Source organism: Sminthopsis crassicaudata, chromosome 2, assembly GCF_048593235.1.
Source record: "Sminthopsis crassicaudata isolate SCR6 chromosome 2, ASM4859323v1, whole genome shotgun sequence".
Lineage (NCBI taxonomy): Eukaryota > Metazoa > Chordata > Mammalia > Dasyuromorphia > Dasyuridae > Sminthopsis > Sminthopsis crassicaudata.
This window is the reverse complement of record NC_133618.1, coordinates 420,937,744-420,951,296: the sequence shown is the minus strand read 5'-3', so window position 1 is coordinate 420,951,296 and position 13,553 is coordinate 420,937,744. Positions and strand designations below refer to the sequence as shown.

At 40.9% G+C, this 13,553-nt stretch overlaps 1 protein-coding gene across 7 annotated transcripts in view; it reads left to right on the top strand.

The window, feature by feature from the left end:
- Positions 1-13,553, top strand: part of LOC141556983 (rho GTPase-activating protein 7-like) — a 110,168-nt gene that overhangs the window by 78,756 nt on the left and 17,859 nt on the right. For 3 of the 7 annotated variants that reach the window (XM_074292014.1, XM_074292017.1, XM_074292016.1), the window contains 7 exons: positions 3,118-3,189; positions 4,787-4,868; positions 5,744-5,807; positions 6,089-7,425; positions 9,947-10,117; positions 10,869-11,028; positions 12,041-12,239. In XM_074292014.1, coding sequence (XP_074148115.1) covers positions 3,118-3,189; positions 4,787-4,868; positions 5,744-5,807; positions 6,089-7,425; positions 9,947-10,117; positions 10,869-11,028; positions 12,041-12,239 — 2,085 coding nt within the window. Of the gene's footprint in view, positions 1-1,874; positions 1,968-3,117; positions 3,190-4,786; positions 4,869-5,743; positions 5,808-6,088; positions 7,426-9,946; positions 10,118-10,868; positions 11,029-12,040; positions 12,240-13,553 lie in introns of all 7 variants that reach the window. The other 4 variants (XM_074292019.1, XM_074292018.1, XM_074292020.1 and 1 more) reach the window with 2 other exon arrangements.

Genomic DNA, 13,553 nt, shown 5'->3' with positions numbered 1-13,553 from the left:
TGCTTTGTCCATAAGGAATAAATAGTGCACAGTGTTTCTTAGGGACAGATGTTGGACTGTAAAATCAGGAAAACATTTACAAACCAGGAAGTAATTTCTTGGCATCTTATAACATTTAGAATCTTTACTGGGATGAGGAGAGCTAGATGGCTCAGTGGATAGAGCACTCACCCTGGAGTCAGGAAGATCTGAGTTCAAATTCAGCCTGAGACACTTAACATTTGCTAGCTGTGTGACTCTGGGCAAGTCATTTAAACCCAAATGCTGCAAAAACAAACCAAATTATTCAATCTTTAGTGGGTCGTGAGGACTCCAGTTCTGTAGATTGTGGAATAAACTGACTGACAATATTTATTTAGGGCTATATTAGCTGAAATATAATATATATAGGGCTACATAAGCTTCAGTTTAGGGAAAGACAAAGATGAGCAGGAGTTCTAAGGTGACCACTCTTGTACTCTGAGACATTATTTCTGCCTTTTGTTGTTCAGTTGTTTTTCAATTGTGGCTGAATTTTTATGATCCTATTTGGGGTTTCTTAGCAATGACACTGGAGTGGTTTGCCATTTTCTTCTCCAGCTCATTTTATGGATGGGGAAACAACTGAGTGACTTGTCCAGGATCACACAGCTAGTGTCTGAGGCCAGATTTGAATTCATGTAGATGAATCTTCCTGGCTTCAGATCTGGCACTCTTATCCATTGTGCTATGAAGCTGGCCAGTCAATAAGCATTTAATAAGTGCTTGCTTTGTGCCAGGCATTGAGTTAATCACTGTGAATATAAAAGTAAAACCAGTCTCTGCCTTTAAGGAATGTACATTTTAATGGGAGAGACATGTAAATAACTAGGTATATTTACAGAGAATAATTAAGATAACCTTTGGAAGGAAAGCACTGCCAGTTCGGGGGAAACCTCATGCAGAAAATGAGACTTGGGCTGTCTTGAAGGAAGCCAGGGAAACCTAACAGGTATAGGTAAGAGGGTAGAGCATCCTGTCTGAGGCTAACTGATGCAAAGGCACAGATGGGAAGTAGTATTGAAAGCAAGGAATTGGAGCTAGGCCAGTATCCCTGCATCCTTGAAAGATAGGGAGAGGTCGGCTGTGAAGAACATTCAGTGCTAAATAGAGGAGTTTATATTTTGTCCTGGAGGTAGGGGACCAAGAAAGTTCACTGAGCTATAGTATGTCAGATTCTTTGGTTTATCCTATATAGTCTGGGAAACTAGAAGAGGCCCTAGCAGCTAGCAGCTCTCACTGTCACTGGGGTTTTGGAGCAACTCTTTTTTTTTTTTTTTTTTTTTTTTTTTTTTTTTTTTTTTTTTTTTTTTTTGTCTTTTGTAAAAATGGTTAGGTTTCTCCTCTTCTTCCCCAAAGAGTATGTATAGCTGAGACATGAGGAAAAACAAAGACACATTGCAGAGCAGAAAGATTGAAGCCGTGGGCACAAGAGGACAGGTTTGGGGAAGAGTTTCCAGAACAAGACCCAGGACTGGTTCTTCCAGCCAGATTTTGCTCAGTGCTGAAACTGGACTGAGCCAAGGAGGAAAGTAGTATTATTAGCTCAAGGGAAGGGAGACTTTATGGAGAGAACATTTAAAGATCTGGGGTTATGCTGAAAGGAGGAAATGGAAAATTCCCTCCACCCTGACTTCATATGTTTCTGAAGGTAGACTATATGAGAGAGTTGATTAGATCACAACCTTCTCTGCTGCAGGGAAGACCATGGGTAGGGATGTGCAGGGATCCTAAGCAGGGAGGGGGAGCATTTCAAAGGCTTAGAAAGATAGCTCCTGCTTCCTGTTTCTGGAAAGAGCCAGAGGCTCCTAGGGAACTGGAAGCAGGAAAAGGCAGACAGCTTTCTTCTCTTTAAGGTGACAGCTAAGCTGATAAAGGAATCCACAATGGTGTGCTAATGGGTGTTGATGTGTTAATGGAGAGATCTAATCCCCCAACCCAGACCCCAGGTAACACATAATGTATTTTAAAAGGAGCCTTTTGAAGATAATGTTTTAACTCAAATGAATGTTTGATTCTAATGGTGGAATTTCAGGCACTGTGGCAATCTTTTTAGGTTTGCTCCCTCAGGCCATGATCTGTCTCTTTCCTTAAGTGCTAATCATTCTTAGAAAAGATTTAGGGGGAGAGAAAAGACACCTTTCCAAAACTCACCTCCATCAACTTCTCACGGTGGTCAAATTATGACTCAGATTCTCTGGGCTATTCTCCAGGAGGATAGAGAGAGAAGGAAGAGGAATCTTCTCTCCCTGTCTTTTATCCAGGGTATACACGCTGTCCAAGATCCTCGTTTCCCATGGTCTCCAAATACTCAGCCAGTGTGTGCTGAATGTATTTACATTCCTCAGACATCTGGTGACTGCTGGGGCCTGCCTCTACCACAGCTGGGCACTGGCATCAAGTCTGCCAAATGAACAGCTGATTCCCACCATCTGGAGGTCTGAGGGACTAGGACCCACCCACCGCCCACCCACCGACCCCCGAATTACCTGCTGGATTTGAGTGGAAGAGATCAGTTAGGAACTGATTACACAGAATAGTCCTTTGTCTATAAGAATGTGTGTTTCCCTGCATTTGTCTCTGTCTTTACTCTATCTTCCCTGCCTATCTTCAATTATTTTATCTGTATCTTTATCTTAGTCCATCTGTTTCTCTATGAGACCATGTAACTATGTCATTTTTCCCCCCTTGGCTTTCAGATGGCAGACTAGATGACATTTCAGCACCCTGTCTCTCTATTTCTTTCTGCCTTGCTTTATTTTGAATAGTGTTTTTAAGTTATTCTTGGCTATAGCTTTTTACCTTCTGAACAGAAGTTCTTCTTTCTGCACAGATGGCCTTGTGAGCACCCTTGCCTCTGGCTGTTGGGAGCTTTTTGTTTTTTGGCCTATCCCATTCTTGGCCTGACTCAGACCCTAAAGAAGCATCTATTTAGCAAAGGCAAGGCTGGGAATGGCAATAGCCTGTGGAGGAGAATCTTAAAGAGCTGCCTCTTGTCCAGGATCCAGTGAAGAGTTTGAACTCCCAGACACTGCCCCTGGCTCTCAATGCTCACAATCTGACTTGTTTTTCAGCCTTATTTCTTTTATCTCTTTCCAGAAATTGAAGCCAAGGAGGCCTGTGAGTGGCTGAGGGCAGCCGGTTTCCCCCAGTATGCTCAGTTATTTGATGGTATGGCAACCTATGGTTTCCTCCTATATGAACATTAACACCTTGCATTTATATAGCTTGTTGGGGGGGTGATCTTAAAATTATTCTTTCATCTTACTTTCACTGTTATTCCCTGTGTGGAACCTGAGGCCTAGAAAGGTTAACTTCAGGGTAGAAAGAGGTAGGTAAAACAGTGACAATCATCTCATTCCGCTACTTCCCACTTAACCTAGGGCTCTTTCAACTAGAACACAGAGTCCTGATCCAATCTGACAAACATTTATTTTTTTAAAAATTCAATTCCATTTTATTTTCAAATCTTCATTCTTTTATCTATCCCTGCTCCACCCCACCAAGCTCCTCCACTCCTCAACTGAAAAAGCAACATCACAACCTTCTCAAGCACAACAAATTCTTATACTGGTCCTGTCCCTTTCCCAAATTATGTTTGTACTGCATCCAACCCTCTCCATCTGGAGGTGGGTAGCATTGCAATAATTGGTCTATGTTGACCAGAGTTAATAAATCTACCTAAGTTGTTTGTCTTTATAATACTGTATAAATTATTCTTCTGATTCCACTTACTTCACTTTACCTCAGTTAATAAAACAAGTCTTCCCAGTTTTCTCTGAAGCCATCCTTCTTATCATTTCTTATAGCAAAGTAGTATTCTATCACAATTATATAACTTTTTTCAGCCCAAATGATGGGCATACCCTCAGTTTTCAATTCTTTGCCACAACCAAAAAAATAAAAACTTATTATTAATATTTTGGTGCATAAAGGGCATTTCTTCTTTCATTGATCTCTCTGGGGTCTAGACCCAGTAGTGGTCTTGCTGGGTATGCAAAGTTTAATAGCTTTAGGGACCTGTTCCAAAATGTTTTCCAGAAGAACTGAACTAATTTACAGTTTCTCCAATAACATTAATGTTTTCCCCAAACTCCTTCAATATTTGTCATTTTCCTTTTGTCAGCTTTGCTAATTTAATGGGTTGGGTTGGTACCCGAGATTTTTTTAAATTTTAATTTCTTTTATTAATGATTTAGAACTTTTTGTGTGTCTGTTTTTAGCAAATATTTATTAATTGCACATTATGTACAATGTTATGGGAATATAAAGACAAAACAGCTCCTGACCTCAAGGAGCTTACTTTTTTCAAGACATTATACATATATATAAGTATATATATATATATATATATATATGTATATATGTGTGTATATATATATATGTGTGTGTGTATACATATATGTGTGTGTGTATATATATGTATATATATATATATATATTAAAATGCAGTATGAGGAAAATTGATGGAGCACCATTAACAACTGGAAGAAACAGAGAAGCAGGTGGAGATTCATGGAGGAGATAGCATTTGAGCTGAGTTGGAAGGGAAACAAGGGTTCTGAGAGAGAGAAATGATGTGAGAACATGATAAATATTTCTGGGCAATCATTTGGTCCTATACACTCTTGAGGAGGGTTGTAAGTGGCCATGGGTCACTGGCACAAATACCAATCCATGAATATCAACTGTGGGAGTCTGGTGAATACATTGGATGGGAGTAAAGGAAATCACTTCAGTGAAGCTGATGGAGCTTAACCTTTTTCAGATATGCAGTTTCCCATTGACATCCAAACTGTGAGACGTGATCACGAGTTCCTAGACCAGGATGCCTTTGAGGCTCTTTACAGGTGGGTGTGGAGCTGTCCATCTCTCCACCACCTGCATGCACCCTGTGATTACATGGTCATTGACTGTCTAGAGTTGGAAGAAATCTCTGAGATAGTTTAAATTGAACCTATCCTTGCATGCTGGAATTCCTTCCACAACATTCCCAGTAAGTGTTCATCTGACCCCTGAAGGCTTCCAGTGACCTCTTAAGCAAGTAGTCCATTATCTTTGCCTCTTTTACTCACTCTTGGACAATAAGGGGAGAATTAGAGGTTAGACATATATGGCACTGCCAATTCCATATACTTCCTTACTGGCTCATTAGCCAACTGGCTACAATATTGATGAGAATTAGTGAGTATTCTGTTCAGACCATCTTTCCCCTAATTGATTCCTGCCAAATCAAATCAAATGCTACTTTTTCTTCTATCACTATCCTCACTCTTTATATCAATAAATCGGGATAGTAGTTGAGGTTATGTCTAAGATTCCTTGGCCCTCAAAAAATTCCAACCTACATGATAAATAAATTAGGGAATAACTATTTAATTTTTAAAATGGCTTGTTGTAGGATATACTCCTACAATTTAAAGATTCATTTCCCCATTTCTCTTATGTTTTTTCCTGCCTTTATCTTTCTTTTTGTTTTATCAATCTCACTACATAACTATTTTCTAAATCAGGGCACATCTGCACTGTACAAACAGCCTACTTTAAAGTTCCATGTTTGTCTAACCCTTTGAACCCAAATTGACTATAGGAAGTCACCCACTGAGGTCTCAAAGCTAGGAAGAAGATGGAAGGCAGAGTGTCTTATGGCTCTTTAGGTCTCAAGAATTGTTGACTGTAGTAAAATTGAATGGAAAAGCTTTAGGACATCTTCTCTCTCTCCCAGGCGACTAAACACCCTGAACAAATGTGCAGAGATGAAGGTGGAGTTCAGCTGCCAGAGGAGGAGGGTAAATATTGACAACTAGTGGGGTCAGTTTCCCAGGAGGAGCAGGGATCCCCAGGTCCATTTCTAGGGAAGGGGGGATGTTTCATCTAGCCTGCCTAATGGGCTCTAGATATGGTTAGTATTTAGGTGGCAGAGCACTTCATAGGAGGGGGTTGGAAGGACCAGCGGGAGTGTGCCCATGCCTCCCTGGGAAGCCACTTCTCAAGAGCACTCTCCCCCTTTGCTTGACTCCTGCCTCTTGTGCTCATGTCTGCTGCTGAACTCATTTTTGTCTCCTTGCAGAGTGATGAGTCGGAGGATGATGAACCATGTGCTATCAGCAGCAGGTGGGCCTATGAGCGCTGCAGCCGGCGCTGGTCCCGCCTGGACAGCCTGGAGGTCTTCCCCGGGGGGGCTGGTTCGTCGGGCAGCCCTGTCCTGGAGAGAGTGCCGAGGATCCTGAGCAGGGGCATTGAGGAGCCAGCCTCCCTGGAGCCCGAGGAGAAGCCAGACGCCTCTTCTGTGAGTAGCTCCAGCAGCAGTGACAGTGATGCTCCCTTTTCCAGGACCCTGGAGGATGCTGAGACTCCTCCTGAGTCGTCCCACTTTTCTTACACCAACAAGCTCTCTTCACCTGCTTCTAGTCCCAGCTCTTCCCCATCCCCCATAGAGACTCTGAATGTTGCTGGTGAAGATCCACCTCCTGCAGAGAAGACCCTCCAACCCAACCGAGGCAAGAGCTTCTTGAGAAAGATGGAGAAGTTGCGGCTCCGCACAGGGTCCAAGCACGGCGGGATTCCACGGGCCCGTCCTCCCATCAGTGGGCCAGTCCTCCTTGAGGGCTTCGACGATGACAAGCTCCGCAGTCTCAATTGTGTGAGCATTGGTAGAGAGATGGGAGCTTGCCCATCCTCACCACCAATCTGCGGTAGCAGCAGTGGGAGCCAGTCTGAGACCAGCAGCACCGTGAGCACTCCGAGTCCTGTGACTCGGGTCCGCAGTCACAGGCAGAGGGATGGAGAGCCCAACTTAAGTCCCCCCTCACCATGGGCTGTGACTGAGCAGAACCTTCAGAACCAGTTGTTCCAGGTGCCAGTGGGTCATAAACCTGGCACCTTCCCCAAGGATCTGACCCTTAACTCCCCACCCCCATTAGATCACCCTTCGGTCAATTGGCGGACGGGCAGTTTCCATGGCTGTCACCGGAATCGGTTTGGAATCAGCTCCAAGGAGATGGAACCCCCCTATTGTCTACCTAGGCTGCCAGATAATCGGCTCAGTGTCTATGACAATGTGCCAGTACTGGTCCTTGGCAGGACAGAGGGTGTCGGGACCCTTGACAATGATCTCATCTTAGATTTTGACCATCTGATGGAAGATATGAATGAACTACAGAGGTTAGAGAGTCAGTGGGCAAAGAAGGATTCATACTTTGGGGACTTTGACTTTACCAGCTCCCCAAACATAACTGCCTCCCCTGCCCAAATCCTCCTGGAGATTACGGAGCCTTCTGGGGAGACAATCTCTGGGTCCAGGCCTGGTGGAGGGACAGAGCATCACCGTAAAAGAGACAGCCCTTGGGACTCTCCCAAATCATCATGCTCACTGAAGTCTGATACTGCCTCCTCAAACCCCTGCAGGTGAGCTCTGGTCTGCCTCATTCCACCTCTCCTTTGTCTCAGAATGCTCCTTTAGAAAGTTAACCAGAACTTGGGCTCATTGTCACTGTATCCTTTTATTTGTCTGATCATACCAACAACAGCATGAGACACTAATAACTATACCCACTATAATCACATGTTCTTAAACTGAGAAAAAGTCATAAGGGAAGGGAATGAGCATTTACTAAGCATCTACCATGTGCCAAACGCCATGCTAGACACTTTAGAAATGTGGTCCCAACCACCCTGGGAGGAAGGTGCTGTTAGGATCTCCGATTCACAGTTGAGCCCAGAGTCATAAAGCTAGTGTTTTAAGGTCTTCCTTGGGTCTCCCAACTTAACGACATTGCTCTATTTAGCTGAGAAAGCTGGTGACAGAAGCAGAATTAGAACTTACATTTCTGGACTACCAATTGATGATATTGCTGTCCCTCTACACAGCCTCCTCTTAGGGAATCGGATTCCTTTTTATCCCATTCCTCAAGGAACCCCCCAAAAAATTAATAGAGAAAGACAATCTCGGGGCAGCTAGGTGGCGCAGTGGATAGAGCACCAGCCCTGAAATCAGGAGAACCTGAGTTCAAATCTGGCCTCAGACACTTAACTCTTCCTAGCTGTGTGACCCTGAGCAAGTCACTTGACCCCAATTGCCTCAGCAAAAAAGGAAAAAAAAAAAAAGATGAAATGAACTTGAACTTCAAGTGACTCATTAAAATTTAAAGTTTATATCCAAGAGAAAGACATTCCTGGTGGAAACAGCACTGGGCTAAGAATTGGAATTATCTGGGTTCTAATATAGACTCAATCACTAATTAATTGTATGACTTTCTTAGTTTCCCAGGTAATTCCTGAAGCCTTATAAATCATAGATTTAGATTTAGATTTTTAGATAGACATATAAATCAATGCTCTGCAGTTTTCCCACTAGAAGTGCTGTATATCAATGAAATCACAGGGCTAACCAGATCCTCTCATGCCTCCCACAAAATATATAAATTTCCACATGTGTACAAAAATAGGCCTATAATACTATAAGGTTGGAAAAGTTGATCCTCACAACAACCCTGTTCCAGTCCTTTGAGAAACTCAGTGACTTTCCTGTTATCATTTTACTTATCTTTAGAAATAGAATTTGAACCCAAGTTCTCCATTTTTGAAGTTCAGCACTCTTTCCCTACCACAACACACTTCACAAATTTTATGTATAGGTTTGCTTAAATATATAAAAACATGGAATTTCCTGTTACCAAAGGTGAAAGGATTCATTTTCTACAGCAATTTTCATAGCAAGCTTCCATATTGTGTTTAAAGTAAAATCAGTTTTCATGTGTGGCATGATGATTGTGGAAATATGTATAAAAGAATTGCACATGTTTACCATATATTGGATTACAGGGCTGTCTAGAGGAGAGGGGGAGAGGGGGGAAAGAGAAAAAAAATTTTGAAACACAAAAGTTTTGCAAGGGTAAATATTGAAAACTACCTATGCATATGTTTTGAAAATAAAGTAGAATCAGGTTTAGATGTTGTTGTTTTTTGGGGGATTCATAATGGAAAAAAAGAGTACTTGTAAATCTTTTAGAATCTTTATTTCTGTCCTGAGACTTTGGATAAGTCACTATAAGAAAAATCTGTAAAATGGATTGGAACAGGGAATTTATCCTAATCTGTCTTTTGTGTGAATTAAGGCACAAATGTATACATACATTTGCCAATTTTATGCTACACATTAGCCATAAAAAATGTGGCTGTTGTGCTTGCTGGAGACAGACATTTGAAGGATGCAATATAGGAGGAAAGTCTAGGTAATTCACTGCCTAAGGACCTGAGGGCCAGATCTTATTTTGACACCTATGTCACGAGTCTCAGTTGCTTCATCTATAAAAAGAAGTGATTCAGTTAGATGATCTCCACCATCCTTAGCCATTAATTTAAAATCTAGCTATTTAGAAAGCATTACTATCATTTGTTGTGATTATAGGTTAGATGGGACCATCTATTTAAATGACATTAACGTTAGGTAGGGTCTTCTAAGTATATAGTTGTCTACTAAGCCAAACATTGGCTCATACACTGAAGAATGACAGCTAATAATTTGAGTATTTATCATATTGTGAAAAGAATAGAAAAGCCTATACTTGTATAAGTTGAAATAATTAAAAAAAACCCTGAAGTCCTTTTCAGTTCTAAAAATTGTAGTCCCTAAGATCTAAAACAGGTTTTGGGAGAAAAGCTGCAACTTTCTATCTTTTAGGATAGAATCTAGAGACCTAAAGGAAGGAGAAAGAAGAGGAGATGAGAAAGCAAATAAAAAATTGGAAAAGTGTGACAATTAATCCTGTAGGGGTTTGTGGACAAAGCCTAGAAAGGAGAGTAGATGAAAGAGTTACTTCCCTTTTCACAGTTCTGGAAGCTCTAAAGTAGTGAAGAGGTTGGGATACCTGTGAAAGGAAGGCAAAATATGGTCTGATGTCATCTCACATTTCTCTTGGCTTTCTAGGCCCAGAAAATGGAAATGGTCAACAGAAGAAACAACCGGCCTGACCAAGTCCTTCCTGCAGGTTGAAGAACAGTCAGCTCTACAACTCAGTTATTTAAAGAGTGTGGCTATGTTAAATCTCTCTGCCATCATGGAAAAAAATCCTCTATCCAGCAAACAGGGCTGGAACTGGTGAGGCTCCAGAAGCTAAGGGCTACTTAGCCTGGTTTTGGAAGGTGGAATGGGAGAGATAATTGTCCAGTGTAGTTCCAGGAAGCTGGTGGTGTAATGATGAAAAGAATGTTGGTATGGAATCAGACCCAAGTTCAAATTAGACCTCAGACACTTATTAGCTATGTGATTCTGGGCAAGTCACTTAATATATGTTTGTCTTGGTTTCCTTACCGGTAAAATGGGGATTATAATAGTACTTACCTCCCAGAATTGTGGTAAAAACCAAATGCAATAAAAACTGTAAAGTATTTAGCACAATAACTCATAGTAATTATCATATAAAAGGTAACTATAATAATAATTATTATTCTAAATAATAACAAATGGCAAATTTATTTATTATTATTATTGTTATTATTATTAATCTAGTAGGCCCTTGGACATCAAAATCCATGATTGTTGCATGGATAGTGTTAATGGGAGAGCAATTTAAGAATCCTCTCTTACCCTCACTTAGAACACAGAGAAAACCAAGATCCCTATCGGGCCCAAAACTAGAGGTAGAAGAAGTACGTTACAAGGACATGTCATCAATAACTTGGATCATTTTCCTTAATTCTCTATTGGCTGATCTGACTTTGGATGTACTTATCTGCTTCCTACACAATGGTCACTTACCTAGTTAGCCAAGTAGTACTTTGGACCAAGTAGAAATCAAGAACATGCATCTGTTTGGATTGTAATTTGAGGTTTTTGGCTTCACTTTCAGGCCGGTTCCCAAGTTCATCAGGAAGAACAAATATTCTGATTTTAAGGGCAAGAATGTGTTTGGAGTTCCATTACTACTAGTTGTCCAGAGGACAGGCCATCCACTCCCTCCAGGCATTTTCCAAGCTATGGAGTATCTGAGAGCACAGTTCTTGGACCAGGTACCATTGTATTGTTTAAATCTGTCCTTAACTCTCCAGCATCATTCCCACTATCACCATCACTATTATTATTGACATCAGTATTCATTAATTGCAAAACAGTTACTAAATAAGTATTTTTTGTGGTGCACTTTATGGAGACTGGAAAATATCTTCACCAATCTCTGCCCAAGGGAAATGATGCAGGCTCTGCTTTTGGAAAAATAAAATATAAACTTTATTGCTTTTTATTATATAACTTGTATCTTTATTTCTTTGATACATATTATATAATAAAAAGCAATAAAGTTTTTACATTAAATAAGTAAATCATATAAATAAGTTCCTTGTTTATTCCATTAAGCAGAGAATATTGCAGGGTAAATATATATGATGGGCCTCATGGATTAAGGATGGGCAGGGCTCAAGAGAGATAGTGCTTGAGCTGGATTTCTCTTTTCTGGACTCCTCAATGACCAGCTCCACAGAAAACAACTCTCCCACTGTCTGGATTTATTTTACAATTAGCTCATATATATTTATCAGGGTCCCAACTATGACAACTGTGCACATACGACAGTATTCCCCTGAAATACATACACAACCTAATTTGAATACATGTGAATTCATCCTAGACACACAGCACACACTAGTTTATCCAGACTTTCAGTATGTGTGTGTACATATATGCCCTAAACACATGTAAAAAGTCTAAAATACACAGGACACTATATATATATATATGCATATATATATATGTAAATTTTTCCTAGAACATTTCTAGGGAATTACAGCTTTCAATACATATATATCCACAACCAACCTCCACTCATAAGCACTCAACCATCCTGACCTCCTTTTCACATATTTACAAATACATAATTTCTCTGGCTCTATTTGCTGGAAAGGGAAGTAATATTAGAAGGGGAGAGAGGAAAGAAGGGGGAAGACTCAGAACAGCACAGAGCCTAGGGTGAGCACTTAATTTTCTGTGTAACTGGTATCCCATGACTACATAACGGTTTCCCCCTAGGTTGGTTTGTTCAGGAAATCAGGGGTGAAGTCTCGAATCATGTCCCTTCGGGAGATGAATGAAGCCCACCCAGACCATGTGGACTATGAAGGTCAGTCTGCCTTTGATGTAGCTGACATGGTGAAGCAGTATTTCCGTGACCTCCCGGAGCCCATCTTTACTAGCAAGATCTGTGAATCAATCCTTCATATATACCAATGTAAGTAACTGGCGAGATGGAGATGGTGCTCTTGGTTTGGGGGGGTGACTCCTAGAACATTCTGTTACCCCATCCTTATTTAGTATTGTCTACAGCTGGTCTCTGGCCAAATTGTAAAAGTGACTCAGGTTGACTTTTCTTTTCCCTGCCTCTAGCCATGTCCTGTCTCCCTTTCTTCTTCCTTTTTTCAGAGAAAAGCAAATCATTTGTACTTTAATGTGAATTTTAAGACAACTTTCTTTATGATGTTTATTTTGTGTGAATCTGCTCTTTTGAGGGAGGCCCAGAAATTTCTGCCTCCTATAACTAGGCCTTTAAGGCTAGAAGAAGGGGAGGGGGCTTCCTCTGCGTCAAAGTCCACCATTTTCTGTGGTGTCCATCCTCCTACATCTGCTGCCTTCCACATGAGGTGTGTATGACAATCCTCACTGAACTGATCTTACCTTTTGTTTTTTTTTAACTTAATTTTTTTTTATTGATGCCTTTTGTTATGTCAGAATCTCTTCTTGATTAACCTCTTCTTCCAAAGAAAGTTTCCTTGTGACTGAAGCCCAGACATCCCACCCACATGGTCAATGTAGCAAGTGCTTGTGAAGATAAACATCTTTCTGTCTCCCTCTCTCCTCTTTTTTTATTTTCTTCCTTTCTCCCTCTCCCCCTCCTGGATTACTCACCCCAGCCTGCCCTCATACTGGCAGGTTGGGACAAAAGGAGCTTCTCAAGTCAGGGATCAGCTACAGCTGTAAGAACCATATGACTACTCCTCAAAACTCTCAGATTTTAGGTTTCTGGTTTTGGAAATAAACACTCCCCTTACAACTGAACACTAACTCCTGAGTCCTTCTCTTTCACACAAAATCAATCACTGTGATACCATTAAGTCATAGCTCATTAACCCATAGAAATTGAAAGGGGAAAAGGGAGCAAACATTATTAATTCGTTATATTATTATTAAAAGTAAGAAACGTGCAGTCACTATGCTAAATGCTTTAGAAATAGCCTTATGAGGAGGTAGGTGCTGTTAATATCATGCCAGTGTTACACCTCAAGGAAACTGAGGCAAAAGTTGTGACTTGACCAGGATCACAAAAATAAGCGTCTGAAGTTACATTTGAACTCAGGTCTTCCAACTCCCATGTCTAATGCTCCAACCTTTGCATCACTTAACTCCTCCAGAATAACAATTCATCAGATGGAGAATGCAAAGATAATCAACTATCATAATTTCTTGATAGAAGGCAAAAATAGGAATAATCAAGAGATCACATAAACCTGGGTGACATTCTCTGAGCCATGCAACTGTATCTATGAAA